This window comes from Fusarium oxysporum, chromosome IV (genome assembly GCF_013085055.1).
Source record: "Fusarium oxysporum Fo47 chromosome IV, complete sequence".
NCBI classification, from domain to species: Eukaryota; Fungi; Ascomycota; class Sordariomycetes; order Hypocreales; family Nectriaceae; genus Fusarium; species Fusarium oxysporum.
In genome coordinates, this window is record NC_072843.1 from 1,823,106 (window position 1) to 1,841,487 (window position 18,382).

The 18,382-nt window shown below is 47.1% G+C and overlaps 5 protein-coding genes across 5 annotated transcripts; 1 reads left to right on the plus strand and 4 right to left on the minus strand.

The window, feature by feature from the left end:
- Positions 1-77: 77 nt before the first annotated feature.
- On the minus strand, positions 78-1,556 carry FOBCDRAFT_220637 (uncharacterized protein). Its single transcript, XM_031179322.3, has one exon. It carries the CDS (start codon positions 1,420-1,422, stop codon positions 190-192), a length of 1,233 nt encoding a protein of 410 aa, XP_031045209.2. The 5' UTR covers positions 1,423-1,556; the 3' UTR covers positions 78-189.
- Positions 1,557-3,014: 1,458 nt separating this feature from the next.
- FOBCDRAFT_29062 (major facilitator superfamily domain-containing protein) lies at positions 3,015-5,491 on the minus strand. The gene is made up of 3 exons (XM_031179320.3): positions 5,036-5,491; positions 4,622-4,987; positions 3,015-4,571 (listed from the first exon to the last, which is right to left on the minus strand). The coding sequence occupies exons 1-3, from the start codon at positions 5,100-5,102 to the stop codon at positions 3,415-3,417; spliced, it is 1,590 nt and encodes a 529-aa protein (XP_031045207.2). The 5' UTR covers positions 5,103-5,491; the 3' UTR covers positions 3,015-3,414.
- A 4,391-nt stretch (positions 5,492-9,882) lies between these two features.
- On the minus strand, positions 9,883-11,053 carry FOBCDRAFT_158997 (HIT-like domain-containing protein). The gene is made up of 3 exons (XM_054704192.2): positions 11,034-11,053; positions 10,705-10,981; positions 9,883-10,623 (listed from the first exon to the last, which is right to left on the minus strand). The coding sequence occupies exons 2-3, from the start codon at positions 10,819-10,821 to the stop codon at positions 10,117-10,119; spliced, it is 624 nt and encodes a 207-aa protein (XP_054560167.2). The 5' UTR covers positions 10,822-10,981; positions 11,034-11,053; the 3' UTR covers positions 9,883-10,116.
- Positions 11,054-11,070: 17 nt separating this feature from the next.
- On the minus strand, positions 11,071-13,636 carry FOBCDRAFT_159000 (major facilitator superfamily domain-containing protein). The gene is made up of 4 exons (XM_059608388.1): positions 13,028-13,636; positions 12,898-12,971; positions 11,460-12,838; positions 11,071-11,409 (listed from the first exon to the last, which is right to left on the minus strand). Exons 1-4 carry the CDS (start codon positions 13,199-13,201, stop codon positions 11,294-11,296), a joined length of 1,743 nt encoding a protein of 580 aa, XP_059464664.1. The 5' UTR covers positions 13,202-13,636; the 3' UTR covers positions 11,071-11,293.
- Positions 13,637-15,733: 2,097 nt separating this feature from the next.
- FOBCDRAFT_318197 (pre-mRNA splicing factor component-domain-containing protein) lies at positions 15,734-18,262 on the plus strand (the record flags this gene model as incomplete). Its single annotated transcript, XM_031179313.3, has 2 exons — positions 15,734-17,878; positions 17,930-18,262. The coding sequence occupies exons 1-2, from the start codon at positions 15,875-15,877 to the stop codon at positions 18,260-18,262; spliced, it is 2,337 nt and encodes a 778-aa protein (XP_031045200.2). The 5' UTR covers positions 15,734-15,874.
- Between the last annotated feature and the right edge of the window lie 120 nt (positions 18,263-18,382).

Here is an 18,382-nt window from a genome sequence, read left to right on the forward strand (position 1 = left end):
ATAGAATGGAAAAGCTCGGACACTTGATTTCACTCAACCACTTAATCGCCAGTATCTGGCGACATCTCGATCATATAATAACTGCATAAAGCACATCATTTAGGGCCTAGGAAACAGCAATCGCAAGTCTTAGTTAGTACACAAACATCATTGTAAAAAAAAAGTAACTTATATTCTTTCTTACATCCATCAGCTTGTCTCTCCCTTTTCAGCCGCTCTCTTTGCCTTGTGCTCCTTTGTCCATGCCTCTGCCTTATCCTTAGGAACGATAAAGATCCTCACCACCTCATCCACCACCTCAACCTTACCCGTTCCCAGAACCTTCAGCAGCGGCACCCGCTTGCCCATCTTGAGTAGACCACCCTGTGTGGTTTCCACAAACGCCTCCACGCCTGCTGTCGTGTACACACCCTCCTTGTCCCACGGCAGAGGGAAGATATAGCTCAGATGATCCTCGAGCGAATGTGTTTCCTCAAACGCCTTGATGAAATCAGACTCCAGGTGCAGAGGGTACAGCAGTACTGTTGGGAACGCAAGCGTGCTGCGGGGATCATCAGGATCTGGGAGGAGCGCAATGCCCGCGTCTTCCATCTCTGGTGGTTGGGAGGTTGTGCGTGTGGGAATATTCCTCGCTCGTAGTGCGGCTTTGATGAGAAGTGCACGCCGCTTCTCCTTTGCTTCGCGCTCTGCGTCCCTCTTTCGTCGCGCGTCGATCTCTTTAGCTCGCTTAATGATATCGTCCGCTACAGCACGCAACGAAGCATTGTTTTGGTCTAACGAAAGACCGCGCGCACAAACATCATCGGCCTCCTGGATACGATCCACTGCAAGGAGTGCTCGTGCACTGCGGAAGTATGCCTTGATGTTTCGCGGGTTGAGGCGCAACGCCGCAGCGCAATCAAGCCAGCAGCTGCGGTAGTTCTTAACAGCGAGGTGGCACGCTGCCCGGTTGACATAGAGCGCTTCAAGAGTCTCGCGCTGCTTCTGAATCTCCTCCTCAGTGTCGATTACACCCTCCTGGTTTTTCGTCTGCTCGCCCTTGGCGCGCTTGCGCTCTTCGCCAGCGAGAATAGCAATGCCTTTTCCGTAAAACTCCTTTGCATCGGCGTAGCTCTTAAGTTTGAAGTACTCGTTTCCACGCTCCTTGAACTCCTGGCCGTTTTCGAGAGGTGTGCCTTCATACGCGAGTGCCTGCAGTGCGGCAATATCTTCATTTTCCTCATTGGCATCAAGGTCTGTCATGAAAAGGGGCGACTTGTTTAGATCTTCCCATACTTCGTCAACAGTCTTTCCGCTGGCGATGGCATGAGCTGGGGGCAGCTCAGGTTTGGTGGCCTCTGTGGCACTGGTATTTGGCTGTGGTGAGGCCTGCTCCAGCTTCATGGCCTCGTCCAGCTTGTCGGTTATCTCCTCGATTTTCATTTTTGCCTTTTAGAGCAGATGAATCCGCCACTGTTGTCTTCAAGTCAGGACTGTTGTGGTGAGTCTTATACTTCAGATGTCATTGGTGGGTGGATTCAGAGTGACTCGATTGCTAAAATTTGAGTTTCTCCAACTTTTGGGTGGGCGGCGAAAATTCTATTGGGCATCGGCTACCTTAACTATCACGACTCAGGATTCATATAGAGGGACCCCGTGAGGGGGGGAAAAAACTTTCTAATACTCAGGATACCAGAATTAACTAATCTAAAGGCCTACTAAGATATACCTAAACTTATGTAAGTCTTTCTATCACTTAGGATAGAGATCCTAAGGTTTCTTGCCTCTTCGAGAGGGGCCACTGACTATCGCACGAACAACTGAACATACCTAGGTAGGTAGCCAATACATAAATTCAATGAGAAAGGCAGGCCTGGGTCCATTGGCGGCAATTTAAAGCATTCATTCATTAAACCACTTAACGTATTTCCCCATCAGTCCATACACCCCTAGACCCCGCACACTTTTCCCACTAAAATTCAGCTTTTATAATAAAGGTTTAAAAATATATAAAAAAATCTCTAATTTTAGATTTTTCTTATTTAAGCTATTTAGAAGTTAAATTATATAAATATTACTTTTTTTAATTTATATTATTAAAATATAATCCTTTACTATAAATTTAAATAATAACCTTAAGATAAAAGTTAAGAATTTAAATATAATAGGCTTTTTTTAATTATTATAATATAAACTTAATTTTTATATTATTTTTATTAACTTATTTAGCCTTTATTTATTATTAAAAATATTAACATACTTTAATAAGTATTTAAATTTAATTTAACATTTAAGTTTTAAATAATATATAAATTTTAAGATTTTAAAATAAAAATAAAAATACTTATAAAAATACTTATAACTTTAAGCTTATAAATAATTTAATTTTTATAAATTAAAATACTTATATATAATAAAAAGTATTTTAAAAGCCTTATTAACTTTAATATAAGGCTTTAAGCTTATATACTTAAATATTCTCTTAAGAAAGTTTTAATTCTAAAATTATAAGTTATTTTAAACTTATTTTATAAAACTTTTATTTTATATAAGTTATTTAATTTTAAAACTATTTTATATATATAATATTTAATATATATAATATTTTAGATATTTATAAAATATATTTTAATAGGTTTTAAATACTTAATTTTAATTTATTTATAATATTTTTATTACTTATTTATTTAAAATAAGTTTTTTTATATATATTTATTAAAAGTTAAATAATATAATAGAAATATTATTATTTTAGATATTACTTTATATAATTAATAAATTAAATATATTTTAAAAAGTAAAAATACTAAATATTAAAACTTATATAACTTAAGTAATAATTTATATATAAGATATTTTATATTATAATAAGAAAATCTTTCCTTTAAATATCTAAAAACTCTCCTTTTTACTTAAATAGCTATTTTATAAGTATTTTATTTTTATAGTTATAAATACTAGCTTTTAGTAGGAAAAGTGTGCGGGGTCTAGGGGTATACGGACTGATGGGGAAATACGTTAGATGGGAGTGGTCATATTTGTAATTACTTCTATTCCTATTTACCTCACTTTTATCTAACTTATATACCAAATCCCATCTTCAACCGTAAACCCAATTTAAGAACAAATAAACTCCGCATCAAAGCTTTTTTCTTCAATAATCAAGCCAAACTCCAAAAAGTAAAAAGTCATCCCAAACCAAATCAATCATTATACCTGGGGTATACATAACTTCGTAAAAGCGGCCGTGATAAACACCATCTACCAGTCGTTTTTATAGGCAAATTATCAAAACACGCTTGAACTCCCAACTCATGAGGGTATAAAACAGTGTGACTTGCTGCAGGCAATCAAGTCTAAAAACGGGTTGCAAAACCCGCGAAGTCGCTTCGGCATGTTCGACCTGATCGGGTTTCAAACTGCGCCGCGTGCTCCTCATGGGGAGTCATAAAACTCAGTCTCGGTCACTGTAACAGTCTGTTTGTTGGGTGCCTTGGAAGTTTCCTCATAGGGCTCCTCATTGCGCCGGCGAGGAACAGAGAAGCACTGAACGGCTCCCAAAATAGCGACAATAGCGCTACCATACCAGGCCAAGGCAGAGCAATCTGATTTGGTACCGACCGTCCACAAGAATCCAGCGACGGGTGAAGCAATCATTCGGCAAGCAGCACCAGCACTTGCTGCCAAGCCGTTCACTTTTCCAAGAGCGCTTGGGGCTGGTGTAGCCTCTTTGATGAGGATCATAAGAAGAGGATATAGTATAATGGAGAGAATATTGCGGATGATGAGACAGCCATAGATAGCGGGGTATAAAAGGCTCTCAGGGACAAGGAGGAGCATGGGCATCAGCACGTAAACAACAGGGTGGAGGACAGTAACGAGCAGGAAAAGGCGATAGGTTCCAAGCATCTTGACAGTCCAGGGGAAGACGAAAACCTGGATAAACAGAGCGATGCCGCCGTCGACGGCCAAAATCACACCAACATCTCGTGGAGTCATGCCCAAGCCACCAGGCGAGTAAAAAGGAAAGATAGAGCCATGCTTGAACATCTCCACAGCATCAACACGGCTGTCTTCGAAGAAGATGGGCAGTAAGTGGTCGAAGGTCATGGAATGGTAAGTGAAGATTGACAAGGCGACAATGAAGCCAACAACACGGCAATTCCAGATCTTGATGGGAGCTGCAGCTGTCTTCTCGTTTTCGATACAGAGAGTATCCCAGTCCCCAATTGAGCCATCGGTTGAATCCTCGGTTGTCTCTATCGCACCATAGGCCTGTGGCTCAATCTCGGTGGCCATTCGGTTGTTCATCATGAGGGGGGTCTCCTCGCTGACGTGGTATTCACTGGTAGGAGCGTGATGGACCATGTCGGGATGGGTTTCCTCAAGGAGGAGGAAACCGAGCACAATGCTCACAAGTAGCAATCCTGCGCAGATGATGTTGGGCAGCAAGTAAGGTTGCCTCTGGAAGAGGCTGCCGGTCGGAAAAGATTCAGGCCAAGAGTCATGGGGGTTGGCAAACATGCCACCGATAGAGGGACCAACAATGGTTCCAATGCTCCAGACAAAAGGCATGATGGAGTATGCACGTGCTAAGATATTGATCAGTCGTTGGAATTCGAGCAATGGTCTGCAGACTTACGCTCATGCTCAGGTTTGGTGACCAGCTCCCCAACCATGGTTTGGATAACACCAATATTACCGTTCAGCAGACCACCGAGGAGACGGCCAAACAAGGCAACACCGAAGCTTGGAGCCACTCCTACCATCAACATGCTGATCATTGTACCTAGAGATCCAATAATCAAAACGGGCTTGCGGCCGATACGATCGGACAGGGCGCCCCAGTACGTTCCCATAACAGCTTCAGCAAGAGAAAAGGCGGATATAAGGATGCCAGAGTAGAATGAAGCATCTTCTTCGCGGCCTATTTCGAAGCTTTTGACAAGGGCCCAGGCGTATGGGAAGATGGATGTTAAAGCGATAGGCTCAGCGAGTCGAACAATGGCTTATTTAGAGTTAGCACGCGTTATTAAGGTGCAATATCTGATCTTACCCAGAAGGAAGAGCTGCATGGCCGGGAATGCATCTGGGTCACGAGGACCAGTGCGAAGCATACCCATGGTAATTCTTGTGATGGATCACGGCCTGGATGGAAAGAAGGGCAAGTTGTTGAGCTTGTGAAAAAACAATCGCCGCCTTGATCCCAAATTGGGTGGGAAATAAGCAAAGCGACGATTCCACGGAAGGGATATTTGGAAAAGGCAGAGGGGTGGTTATCGCGGCCCTTTGGGATGGAAGTGGCTGTCTTGTTGGAGAATTTGGAGAGCCAGTTAGTACGGGATTTCACAAGGAAATCAGCAATAGCAGAATCACAACAGTTAAGATGGAAGAACAAGAGCCCAGATTGGAGATGGGAAGTGATTCAAACTTTGGATATGAAAAGTTAGTTAGACAGGTAGAAAAGTTCAATCACGAAGGAAAGGAAAGAGGGTGGGAGATGGGATATTTCTACCAAAAGTCAGTCAAGCAAAGTGCAAGCGCAAGTTGGAGGAGAAGGAGAAGAAGAGCAGCCCGTGTAAGTGCAGCGACACCTTTTTGTGGAGACCGAAATCGCAATCAAAGGCCAACTTCAACCTTGGAACAAGCCCAGACGCTTCGCTTGCTCGCTCGCTCTCCCTGGCCGATAAGGTCCCGTCAACTTACTCGGCGGAGAAAAAAGAACCTGGCTTTTGCTTGCAGTGGAACAGTCGAAGCTTCGTTTGCAGCATGTGGGGCGGTCGCTAAGCTTGTCCTTGTTGCTGGGAGTTGCATACACCATCAGGAAATTTGAACCAACAGTTGCATACGACAAGGCCCAGAGAAGAAAAACTGGACGGTAGAATAACACCGGGGGCGGCCAGAGTGAGACAAAGTTTGCCTGATCTTCCTTCACCTGTTTGTCGTCTTGGTGTCAGGTGTCAAAGATAAGAGACTCTGGATCATCTACGAACAATTGGATGTTTCTGGTGTTTCCGTCCACTGCCGCGAGAATATGGCATTGAAACACTACACCTTCTTGCCTCCCTGATATCGGTTCACATACATACATATGCATGCATCTCTGGTCTGAGACTCAGCCAGATAGCCACACCTTTCATCCTCTTCTCCTGCCACTGTTGACTGCAGGCATGAAGTGTCTCGTGATACAGGAAGAGACTGCTCCACGGACTATCGCAGACAAATTTCCGGACTGTCGGCAGGTGGTCACTTGGACACAGAGAGTGAATGGAACCATCGTTAGACGGGACCGATGGAGTCGTTGGCGTTGGCGCTGGTGTTGCTTCACTCAAGTCCGTGGCAAGTGTGTCTTGGTCTCACAAGAAGATGGAGGGGAACTCTCGGGAGCGTCCTGGATTCTGCATTCAGCTAACGGAAATATGTCACTTGATTGGGCGGCTTGACCGATGGTGGTCTGTGTCAAGGTTCCATCCTCAACGTCGCATGCATGTCGATTGCCGGTGGGCCACCCCTAGGATGCCATTGAGGCCAGAGCTTCCTTCTAGCGTATGACTTTATCCGGTATCTGAGATTTGAGCGTATGTAATGATTGGCTGTGTCTTTTGTTTAGACCCGCCACCCTGGAATTGAAAATTCTCTCTTCTGGTCGTTTCGTTGCATTGCATTCGTTTGTTCATTTCCATCGGAGCCGATGACCGGGCATTGAGCGACTACGCAAGAGCGTCCCTGGTTTTGAATCGTTCTTTTCGTAACATCAACTTAAGCGCCGCGTAACGACTCAAGCCATGTCTTGGCTTGAATCAGCCACGCAATATGTAGATCCAGTTGTTTAAGTCAATGATAGCTCCAGCGATGAGAAAGAAAATCGATCAACATCTCAACACCACTTCATATCCTGACAAAATGTATGATATTCGATGTCAACATACTCGCAAAAGTTTTGTTTGTATGCTGTGTTGGTGACTGTGTATCCATTTCATCATCTCCTCACTCTCACGGACTTGAGGAGATCCCAGGAATCCAGATGGTTCCATGCAACTCAACCGCGAACAAGGTCCTTGCGACCGCAACCCTGCGTAATACCGGCCAAGCTCCGCTACTGGTGGATTCAAGCTCTAGCATCTCTGTAAAGCGAGATACGAACCTTGGAAAAGGATGCGGCTCAACAACGTCAGTGGCAGATCAGGTTTCAGATTCGAGAATACGACAAAAGCAATAATTCACCACCTCCCGACATCATTGACTATTGACTATCTTGTCAGTGGCGCGCTAAACAACGCTCAAAACAAACAAGGTGGAAGGACACATGTCAACAAAAGCGACCCTGAGGGGGGAAAAAGAAAAAACATCCCGAGAACCGGGTGCATCCATTGAGCGGATAAGGGGACCTTGAGGCTAAAGCAGAGAGATTAGATGGCTGCAGGTCAATTGAAAGCGGAAAAGGTGATGTTGCTGCAACGTGCGACTTTTGCGAGTTGGGTTTGGCGCTGGCGCCTCTCCTCTTGACTTGGTGCTTGCATTGCTTGGCTGGTGGTGGGAGTCTGTGCGCCTACGCCCGCTGTTGGTTCCATCTGAGACTCTGGTCTCTGTGAGATTCCTCGGAAACTTCACGGCCAGGACTGACACCCCTCCATCTTCTGGCCTCCCTCGTCCCGTCCACAACACACCTTTCTGGCCTCCACCTCGATGGCCGAGTAATTCAATTCCCCTTTGTCAAACATCGTCATTTTCCCCATCTGACCTTCAATTGTATGTCATTCGATGAAATGATACATGACTTGTGCTCTTTGGTCTTTCATGGCTTGACTGTCGATTCACATGCATCCACAAAGGTCATTTCCTTGGGCAACCTAAATTGAGTGTCTTTGCTTATCTCGCAGATCACCAGCGTCTGGCCTGTCGTTGTGCGACCCACCAGCTATTGACCTGCATCCCAAGCACAATGCGCTGCCTGCGCTGCAGTCATGGTTCCATGCAATTTGCACTTTGGTCAATCGCCGATAGTGCTCCGTGCCGAGTCACCAGCTTCCCTCTAGGCTCTTGTGGTAGTGCGAGCAACGAGACCCAGCCACCATACAGTTGCAGCAGTCAACGTCCACCGCCTTTTGGTGACCCTACCAACCCTCACTCACATGCAAGGCATGAACTGGACTACCAAAGGAAAAGAGGGAGATTCTGGTGACCAGACGCTTTAGCATTCTCAATGCGGGGGAAGTATGAATTAGATCGCGTGCTCTATGGCTCTCTTGAACTTGGCCCCGTGCTCTCCAAAAGATTCCTCTTCGTCTCTTGCGCTACGCATTGCAAAGACCTGTCTGGGCCCACTGTCGTCTAGGGCTTCCTGCACTAATTACCCACCGCATCTCAGCGTATGCATCAAACGAAGCGGCTAAAAACTGCTTGCGCTAGTTCCCGCCTTGTCCTCTGCGCCGACTCCACCAGTCAAGGTGGGACTATTTCAACGACACACCATGAACACGGCTGCGACAACGGCAACACCTGAGTCGAGGATGAGAGAGGGCGGCTTTCAGGCTGATCTTTATGTGAGACTGCTGATTGAAGGATTAAACCGGACTAGGATCTTCACATTAACGGTCCGAAGTCTTCTACTGGTCATAGAATTGAGGCAGAGTATCAGTTGTTCCATCACCTTTGCATCTCTTCGGACCATCGGCTCGCTCACCGACCCAAGCGCGACTCGTGTTGCCAGCCTGGCACTTTTGACTGCAACGACCACAGGACTCTTTCCAAGCTATCCCGATGATCCGCAACTACCAGACCAGGTTAAGCTACCAAGCCAAAACTTGAGGTCCAGGCCTCGTTTAATTGCGGATAGGCGAGCAAATGCTGGCAATCCCCGCACAGGGAAACTGACTTGTAATGTAATGTGGGGATATATCCCAGGGTATGTTGCCAGTCTTCCAAGTGAACGAAAACAACAGCATTAGCGTGTTTTGAGCTGGGAGCCACTGTGGAAACTATCCCGAAAAGCCTCATTTTACTCTATTCCATCACATGAGCACCTCCAGCCCCTCACCCAACAAGACTAAAGACCTAGGCCGCCGATCTTGGGATGATTTGACAAAGTCTCTCAGTTTATTGTAGACTGAACTATGCTGCTCATTACTTGGGATCGAGGTCCTATATTCTCGAACCTCCGATCCGTCTATAACATAAGATCAGATGCCCAAGCGCCGTGAACACACCGGGCGATCGCATATCGTATCCAGGCTGCAAGCCTCGCATTATCATAAGCTGTTTGGTTAGCTAGCGTATGGGATTTCCATGTTGGACTGGCACATCAGCAGCTTCAGACGCGTGCTACATATGGCATGCATCTTCTCAAGCCTGCCTGAACTCATATGCAAGATGTGTCTACCACTAGTCTAACTTGGAATTCTTCAACTGCCTTACCGGCTGGACCACTTGCAACTGATTGAACCCCACAATCTTGCTTCAGCCCCATTGGAGATGTAGCTGACCAGGAAGACGTTACTGTGCCATCTAGATGCTTCAAAGTCAGATCAAACGTTGACGCCTCCCGGATCAAGCTAAAAAGGGTCTTGAAAGGGTGGCTGTGAACTCTGTGCTGTAAGTTCTGGAACTCAATGATTGGCATTCCAGTCGTGATAGTCTAGGGTGGCGAATGGGGATAAGTCATTGTTTAACATCAATCGTGGCGTTGGACACGTAATATTCAATTATACTGTAGCCAAAAAACGGTGCCGGCACGAATTTTGTGCCTTGTAACATAGAAGCATACGCGTACTCTCCGTGTTTCGAAGCTCAACGTCCACATGCTGTTGTTCTCTCTGTGATACATTGCATTCTCAGGCACGCTCGCGTTTATTGTGCATCCATTCAGAAGCCACGTAACTATCGCCTCTTTTTCTTGGACTTCGGGAAAAGCTTCATCAGCTCTTAGTTCTCATGTAGATCCATTGTCTCTAGTTTATGAGAGCCATATCACAACAGATACTGTTATGCAACCAAGTAAGCAATCGCAAATCTATACTAATGAAAAGTTCGGATATCAATATTATGAATATGTTATGACACTCACGAGTTTGTTTCAAAATTACGTCTATCGCATATATAGCCCGACTTCTATAACCTGCAAACAATGCTTTGCTACCGCTATTCAATGCCCATCTCCTTCAGAATAGCCTTATACCGTTCTGCCTCCTCAGCCATCGCCTCAACACTTCTTGCTTTTCGATCCACATCATCGACTCTCCTCAACCCTCCACCCGGCTTCGGCCGGGTGCCCATCTCCTTATCCCATAACGCACCACCAACATTACCCTCCTCTCCCGCAAGTTTAACATACACGGCATCCGGGCTTCCCATGTCCCCAGCCGTTCGCGGAACAACGTGGACGTGAACATGTGGTACCGTCTGCCCCGCGTCAGCTCCGTCTTGCACAGCGACTGAGAAGCTTCCGGCCTCGGGTTCGGGGGTGCGGAAGTAAGCACGTGCAAGCAGACGCTGGGTAAGCTGCACTGTTGTGAAGAGATCCGAGATCTCAGTGGACGTCAGGTCTGTTAGACGTTTATGCGGGTTATGTGGACAGACGAGAACATGGCCTTGAATCAGAGGTTTGAGATTCACCAGCGCGAAAGAGTGCGGTGTGGTGAGGAAGACCTGGAGAGTTGTCAGTATCTACTAATGATAAGAGCAAGCTCGGGTCTGAGCTTGACATCGAGGCTCAACATGGTTCCTCACCTGATTTGTGACCTCAAAGGGCCCAAATTTGATAATTCGTCCGGCGGCTCTGGCTGCAGTCATGATGTTTCTCACTGAACGACTCTTTGCAGTTGCCCAAGCTCTAGATGCAAGCATACTCCAATTGGCAGAGGACCCTTTTCTGCTATTATGGTGGCTCTCTTGGAATTCTGATCAGTTGGTGGGAGTAATTGGTCTATAATGAAATGAGGAGAGGGCGTTGCCTGAGTTTCGACTTCTTCGTTGTGTATAAAACACGTCGTTTAAAGGTGGTGATCTGATGTCATGAGTGAGCTCTGTTCCCCTGTGAGAACTCAAATGGGACCCACATCTTTTGCGCCAATTGTCTAACACTAAGCCTTTTGGCGGAGATCTCCAGCATATCTCAGCCGACGAGTGTTTAACATCATTGTTGAGGAGTTAATGGTCAATTCGTGAGTTGCTTCGTGTATATTCTACGGCCAAATATTCCAAAGTGTTGCCTGATACTATTGTACAAGAGTTACCAATCACGGTGACCTGTGCACCTTTGTACTGTAACATAAAACCAACAAAAGAAAATCGTTTCTACTGAAGAGCCCGGTATTTCTTAGAATCTGACTTGATCTTCCTCATCTAGAGGAACTTGTCCGTCTGGAACTGCGAAAGCCTCCTCTGTCTGATTGAGAGGCTGTCGCTCATCTTCAGGCTCATCTTCCCACACGACTACAATTCATTAGTCTCAGAGTCAGATTATAAAGTGAGTTTTGACTTACCGTGTGGCCTTATAGCAAAGCTTACCACAAGAGCGAATCCAAATACGCTTGCCAGCAGGACAAAAATACCCTGGTTGAATCGTCCAACCGTAAGGGCATACACTCCATTAAACAAGACTGGTCCCAACACTCGCGCAAGAGCATGCATCATGCCGATTGCTCCGAGTAACTGGCCAACTCTTTCAGAGGGTACATGTTTGGTGATCATAGCTTGCCCAGTTGCACTCCCAAGACCTCCGACAGCGGTCATCATGCCGCTGGCGACAAACACTCGCGATGAACGGGCAAATACATATCCAAGAGACCCAATAACATCTGAAATCAAAGCGATTCTCAGGATCAGTACGTCGAGCTCGTCTGCTCCACTGTTCTTTTCGATGGCAGCCACACCCGACTCACGACGACGACGAGCTGCTGGGCGGATGCGGCCAAAGTAGTTGATAACAGGGTATATTCCCATAAGGACCACGACGCGAACAAGTGAGAGAAGAGACACAAAGCCGGACTTTTCTAAAAGGTCCCAGTGGTATGTCCGTCCGCAGTAGAGAACAATGACAGCACCTGCGGACATGCTTGCTCCAAGGATGATGGTGTCGTTGATAGCAAGGGCAATCAAATTTCGACGAAGAGCCGGCGACGTGCCCGGGCCAGTAGGGTAGAGAGCTTTGAGAGGAGCGAAGGGGTTTGCAGTTCGAAGGGTATTCACCCATGATGAAGAGACAGGCGATTGCAGCTCCTTGTCCTTTTCGTACTTCTCCCGCGCTGCCAATTGTTTCCTTTGAGACAATGACTCGGGCACAACAAGCCAAACAAAAAGCATAAAACCAATGTGACATCCCATGACAACATAGAAAATAGATAGCAAACTACCAGTCCACTTGACGAAGAAGCCCGCAAGGAGAGGACCAAATGCAAGTCCCGTGAACAAGCACGCATGCACATAACCCATAGATACGGCGCGTCTTGAAGGAGGGGTGCAGTCACTTGTGTAAGACTGTGTCATAATACTTCCCGTAGTGAAGGATCCTGTCATACCATCGAAGACACTCCCTAGAAGCAGCCAGCGATAGTCAACGACGTCCGGATATCGGGCGACCAGGATAGTGATGAACTCGGCCAAGATTCCACCTACAGAAGCTAGAGCCATAAGCCGTGTACGACCATATCGATCAGATAAATGGCCGATTTTCGGCGCGACTATAGCACTTAGAATGCCAGTGAACAAATTCATGACCAGCATGAATTTTGCCACGTTTGCTTGCACTTCGGGAATATCGCATTGGGGATTTTCAGACCCAAGAAGAACAGGCTGGAAGACTGCATCTGGATTACGGCTGTGTTCATCTGCGAAATACTGCCTGCAAACGAGCTGAAGGATCCTTATCGCATACACTGGTAAGCAAAGAAATTCTATATATCGCGAACAACGGAAACTTACAGGTCAAGTTTAGGAACCATTACACCTCCAAAGGCAAGGGTAAATATGATATATGGACCAAGCAGCCAATAAACCTGCAAGCAAGGTCAGAGCTGAACAATATGGTTTTTAACAACGTCTAAGCGCATACCGATGGTTGCCGCCACCAGGGTAGGCCTTCAAAGTCCTTGAAGGCATCCCAAGCGGGAGTTGTAGAGGATGTTTCACTACCTGCATCGCGAGATTCGGAGCTGGTGGGCAGCAAATGTGTTGCTTCGTCTACGATCGCTGTCTCCTCCTCGTGAATACTATCATTCTTCGCCATGGTTTCCTAGCGCGCAAGCGGGTCAAGTTTCGTCGGTTCGGGTCGGATACAGTGAAGTGCTGCGCGCAGCAAAGTGATGGCCAGTGAAGCCTGTATTCAATCACGATGTTTCTGGGGCATGGCCAAGGAGGAATCGAGAGATGGACGAGTCTTTGAAAGGATAACAAGGACTAGTTTTTGCATGTCTCAAAAGTCAAAACAAGCGAGAGGGTTGTGTCGCTTGCAACTGGCATGAGATAAGTGTGACGAAGAAGGGATCTGTGGAGGATTAATAATGTATGATCTAGGCGCATTTGGGGAGCTCTCTTGCGGATACATGATGAGTCCAAGTGCTAGGATGGTGTTGTGGAGTCCAACATCCATGCTATCCACGTTGGGCCATGCCAATTGTCCCAAAGCCAGACGAAACACGATCGTTTTAAGACCTGATAAGCCATGGGGCTTTTCCTTTTACAGTTGTCAGTCTCTGAGTTGCTGTCGTCTATATACGTTAATGCCTTGGTGATTCTGATACTCAATCACGTTATGCTGGTGCCATTGTCGGGCCCATCACGGCATCACTCGATTCATGCCAGATTTGCTTCTCTGGCACCTTTGTCGAGATAGATAAATGAATGACGCATTCCCTGCGTCCTATGCATACCGTGCAGGCTGGGATCTGGCAGTATCTGATAAGCTAACAGCTATCATGGGTGCTGGCGTGGCTCATGGTCTCGCGCTGGCTTGATTTGATAGGCTACTGCTCCTGATTCCTGAAAGCGTGGCACCGAATCGCATCGGGTTTCGGGTTTTGATCCAACCGACTCCGCAAAGTCCGGGATCAGGTATGGAATAAGATCATATTATAAATCTGCTTGAATCGATGACCGAGTATTCCTACAAACCTGCTACGTCTACTATTATAGTTAACGATTAGCTTGCTTATTGCTTTATCTCGGACTCTGTACCTTTCAGGACCTCTTTATGAGCATCTGATGTCAAAGTTGACTTTAATAGCATGATACCACACATACAACAAGGTGGCTTAGAACCCCCAAGATTGCCATATTCATATTTCCTTATAGTTTATTAGTGCAAAGAAAGCTCAGGGGCTTCAAGCTTGTTGGTTATATCCCCTAGATCTCGGACATCAATCGCTGGTATTCTTCGTCCAGGTGAGCGTCTAGTCCTGAACCTGTGCTTGACTTAGATCCAAACTGCACATGGCCAAGTCCTGGTTTTTTTTATGGTTTTCGCTGCTGTCAGTCAATTCCAACATGTTTTCTTTTTACCTCTCATAGTCGCAAAAGGTGCCATTCATTATCGCTAGAGAACGGAGCTGTTCGGTCTTCCTCTTATTGTCGCGATCCGGTGTCGTAGCGGCTGTTTCAATCACGTCTTGAATGGCCCTTTTGGCTTGGTCGACTTTGAATGGTGAGTCCGCAGTGATCAAACAATGAAGGGGTTCTCTGCAATCGTTAGCAGTGGCTCGGCGAGTCCCTGTTGCCTTTCCCACGAGTGACGACGTTAGCTCCCGACTGATCGTTGATAGCTTTCAAGCTGCTGCCACAGGGCCACAGAATTTGCCCAATGAAAGGCACATAGGGGAAGTCAGCAACAGGTAGGTAGATTTTGTCGGTAAACGTCTCTCTCTTCCAAGGGTAATCATATGGTGGTCGGTAAGCTGGTATTGTCTTCAAAGCAGCCTGCACCAGTTGCTCTCTCTCTCTCGTTCCAGCTGTTTACGATATCGTTGCTTGCGGCTGTTGGTTCGCCTGCCCGTATTATCATATTCTGGTGTAGGCGATAAGCACCGAGTTGAAGTCCCGCTCGTATGATTGAGGTCGTTTGTGCGAAGCTGATCCGTGATTTCAGCTGTGCGAAAGCCCATGATGTAAGCATCTAGCTGTTCGCTCGTCATCGGTGACCTGATAGAAGTGACAAATCCAGTAGGGGCGCAACTCGCTTCTTCATGCCACCGATTCGCTCGTTGATGTTTGCCGGGCATTGATTCAGGAATGCATCGCAGTTGTTAGTAGACATGTCAGTCAAGCAAGAATTCCCATGAGTAAGGTGTCACTTTGGTTATTTGTGCTCAAAGGATCGACCTGTCAAAGTCGTGTTTGGCATTCTTTTATGTGGTGCTGAGGAATATAAAATGGCCGACACATAAGGAGGCATGATGGAATTTATACACGCCCTGATGACCCCATCAAGGTCATGCGTAACGAATGAAAGAAAGATGATAGGAGTCTTTGGAGCCTTCAAACTTTGTTCCTTCTTACCAAATGAGACTTCTCTCCTCGACTTAACTTAACGGCTGGTGGCCTGAATGGCATGGAACAAGAAAGCTTCAGACCTCACCAAAATGCCTCGTCCAAGAGCCCGGTAAGCTTGTAATAATTTACCTAAGTATTTGTACCATTCAGGATCAGGGTCATACATAGACTACATAATACCTAAGTAGTGTTTTATTGCCTCCCCTTGCATGGCTCTGCAGCTGGCGTTGCTTCGCAAATGTGGGGCTTCGAGAGCTTAACACTCATCCAATCATAACCCCAATCTGACTGAGTCAGCAACAATTGCGCGCTGTAGATGGAACTTGGATATTTTCAAGAAGCGTGTTTCGCAGCTTAGTCCAGGCTCCATCATATTCAACCGTTATCAAAAGCGCCCCCAGCAAACACCGCCGCGATGCCCGTCGTCAAAGGAGGCGTTTGGACCAACATTGAGGATGAAATCCTTAAGGCCTCCGTCTCCAAGTATGGTCTGAATCAATGGGCGCGTGTCTCATCGCTGCTGGCGCGCAAAACTCCCAAGCAGTGCAAAGCCAGATGGAACGAATGGCTCGACCCAAGCATCAAAAAGATCGAATGGAGCAAGGAGGAAGATGAAAGACTTCTCCATCTCGCCAAGATTATGCCCACTCAGTGGCGCACAATCGCTCCCATTGTTGGCCGAACAGCAAACCAGTGTCTCGAACGATACCAGAAGCTCCTCGATGAAGCCGAAGCGAAGGAATCGTCCAGCCTTGGGCTGATGGGCCCAGATGGAGGCGAAACACAAGCCCCCAGCGCCGATGATGTTCGAAGACTCCGACCCGGCGAGTTAGATCCCGATCCTGAGACGAAGCCTGCGCGACCCGACACCATCGATCTCGACGAGGACGAAAAGGAGATGTTAAGTGAGGCTCGAGCTCGTTTGGCCAATACGCAGGGTAAAAAGGCCAAGAGAAAGGCTCGAGAGCGTCAACAAGAGGAGTCGCGCCGTCTTGCGGCTCTGCAGAAGAGACGAGAGCTTAAGACAGCTGGAATTAATATCAAGGTCACAACCAGGAAAAAGGGCGAGATGGATTACAACGCCGATATTCCTTTCGAGAGAAAAGCGCTCCCTGGCTTCTACGACACATCAGAGGAAATGGTGCAGAATGAGGCGCAACGCGCAGCTTTCGATCCCCGGAAACAACAGCTGGCCAACAAGCGCAAGGGTGAGGGCGAGGATGACAACGACCGGAAGCGAAAGAAGACCGATAAGGATGGGGCGTCGGAATCATACAAGGCTGCTCTGAAGGCTGGTCAGCTACAGAAGATCCGAGAGGCAGAGCAGAGCAGTAAGCGTCGTGGGCTGGTTCTGCCCGCTCCCCAAGTCAGTGAGGGCGAGTTGGAGGATATCGTCAAGATGGGTAGGATGGGTGAGGCGGCCAATTTGAGGGCAAAGGAGAGTGAGAACGACGCTACTCGAGGACTTGTCAACACATATTCTACTCTGAACTCCGCTACCCCTATTCGAACACCAAAAGCACCTGAACAAGAAGATCACATTGCCAACGAAATACGAAATATTCGAGCGCTCAACGACACAAACTCTGTCCTTCTCGGTGGTGAGAACACCCCGCTTCATGAAGGCGCAGCCTCGACTGGTTTCGATGGCATCGCTCCTCGAAAGCAGACCATTTCTACGCCAAACCCAATGGCCACCCCTCTGCGGGCAGATGGCGTGGGGGCCACGCCTGGTCGACCTGGACAAACGCCGATGAGAACACCCAGAGACACCCTATCGTTGAACCAAGACGGGGGAATGTCTATGGTTTCGGCTACACCCAGAGACATCAGGATGAGAGATATGGCTTTGCGCACCCAGCTCAAGTCAGGTCTGGCTTCTCTTCCCAAACCAAAAGATACGGAATGGGAGTTCGATATACCCGAGGAAGAGAAGGAGTCTATGCAAGTTGATGAGATGACTGAGGAAGATGCTGCAGAGCGGGACCGTCGAGCACGTGAGAGGCAAGCAGCCGAAGAAGCCCTCGAATTTCGTAGGCGAACTCAAGTTATGCAGAAGAACCTCCCCAGGCCGGTTCATATCGATCTGCCCAGTTTATTGAAACAGGCTACCAGTATTCCAGATGTTGCTGAGTCTCTTATTGCTAAGGAGTCAGCGAACCTGATGGCGAATGATGCGATGAAATATCCTGTCCCTGGTGGCGAAGTCAGTGGCGCCCCTAAGCCTCTCCAACAAATCGACGACGATGCTCTCGCGGAGGCTCGTCTATTGATCTTGTCCGAAACGAAACCCCTTCCTAAGTTCGAGGATATCCAGGCAGCATTCGAAGCACGCGCAAGCAGCTCGCTGCTCCTCGGTCTGGGCTGTTACAATGATGACGAGGAAGAGCAAGGGGCGGTCATGAAGGTTGCATTTAATGTAAGTTTTGATGAGTTGCATAAGTGAACCTTTATACTAACTGTTATTCAGGCTGTTCAAGACTCCATCATGGCTTCTGCTGAAGCAGGCGCTAAGCTAGAGAAGAAGCTATCACTTCATCTCGGTGGTTATCAGAAGCGACAGAAGATGCTTCGTGATAAGATGGGCGATGCTTCCGAGGCTTTGGAGAAGGCACGCGTCGCCCTGGCTGGTTTCAAGACGCTGGCTATCTCAGAGGACGTGGCTATCGAGCGACGACTAAGCGCTCTACGTGAGGAAGTCGGTTTCATTAATCGACGGGAGAGAGAAGCACAGGAGAGTTATAGGAATGCAAAGGAAGAGCTGGACGCGCTCATGGCATCTGGAGTTAACGGGGTTCATTAATTGATGTGTTATTCATGGTGTATAAATAGGGGCTCAATCGAGGCTAGCATATCTGGGTCTAATCTAACAATCTGTCCGCTAGGCATTACGCTTGTGTACTTACTATCTTTTCCGTTCCTC

Coding starts and splice junctions, on each gene's coding strand:
- FOBCDRAFT_220637 (XM_031179322.3), bottom strand. CDS start 1,422: ATGAAAATCGAGGAGATAACCGACAAGCTGGACGAGGCCATGAAGCTG.
- FOBCDRAFT_29062 (XM_031179320.3), bottom strand. CDS start 5,102: ATGGGTATGCTTCGCACTGGTCCTCGTGACCCAGATGCATTCCCGGCC. Junction 4,988..5,035: donor CATGCAGCTCTTCCTTCTGG/GTAAGATCAGAT, acceptor ACTCTAAATAAG/CCATTGTTCGACTCGCTGAG. Junction 4,572..4,621: donor CACCAAACCTGAGCATGAGC/GTAAGTCTGCAG, acceptor TCAATATCTTAG/CACGTGCATACTCCATCATG.
- FOBCDRAFT_158997 (XM_054704192.2), bottom strand. CDS start 10,821: ATGCTTGCATCTAGAGCTTGGGCAACTGCAAAGAGTCGTTCAGTGAGA. Junction 10,624..10,704: donor CCTTTGAGGTCACAAATCAG/GTGAGGAACCAT, acceptor ACAACTCTCCAG/GTCTTCCTCACCACACCGCA.
- FOBCDRAFT_159000 (XM_059608388.1), bottom strand. CDS start 13,201: ATGGCGAAGAATGATAGTATTCACGAGGAGGAGACAGCGATCGTAGAC. Junction 12,839..12,897: donor ATGGTTCCTAAACTTGACCT/GTAAGTTTCCGT, acceptor GTATGCGATAAG/GATCCTTCAGCTCGTTTGCA. Junction 11,410..11,459: donor CTTTGCTATAAGGCCACACG/GTAAGTCAAAAC, acceptor AATGAATTGTAG/TCGTGTGGGAAGATGAGCCT.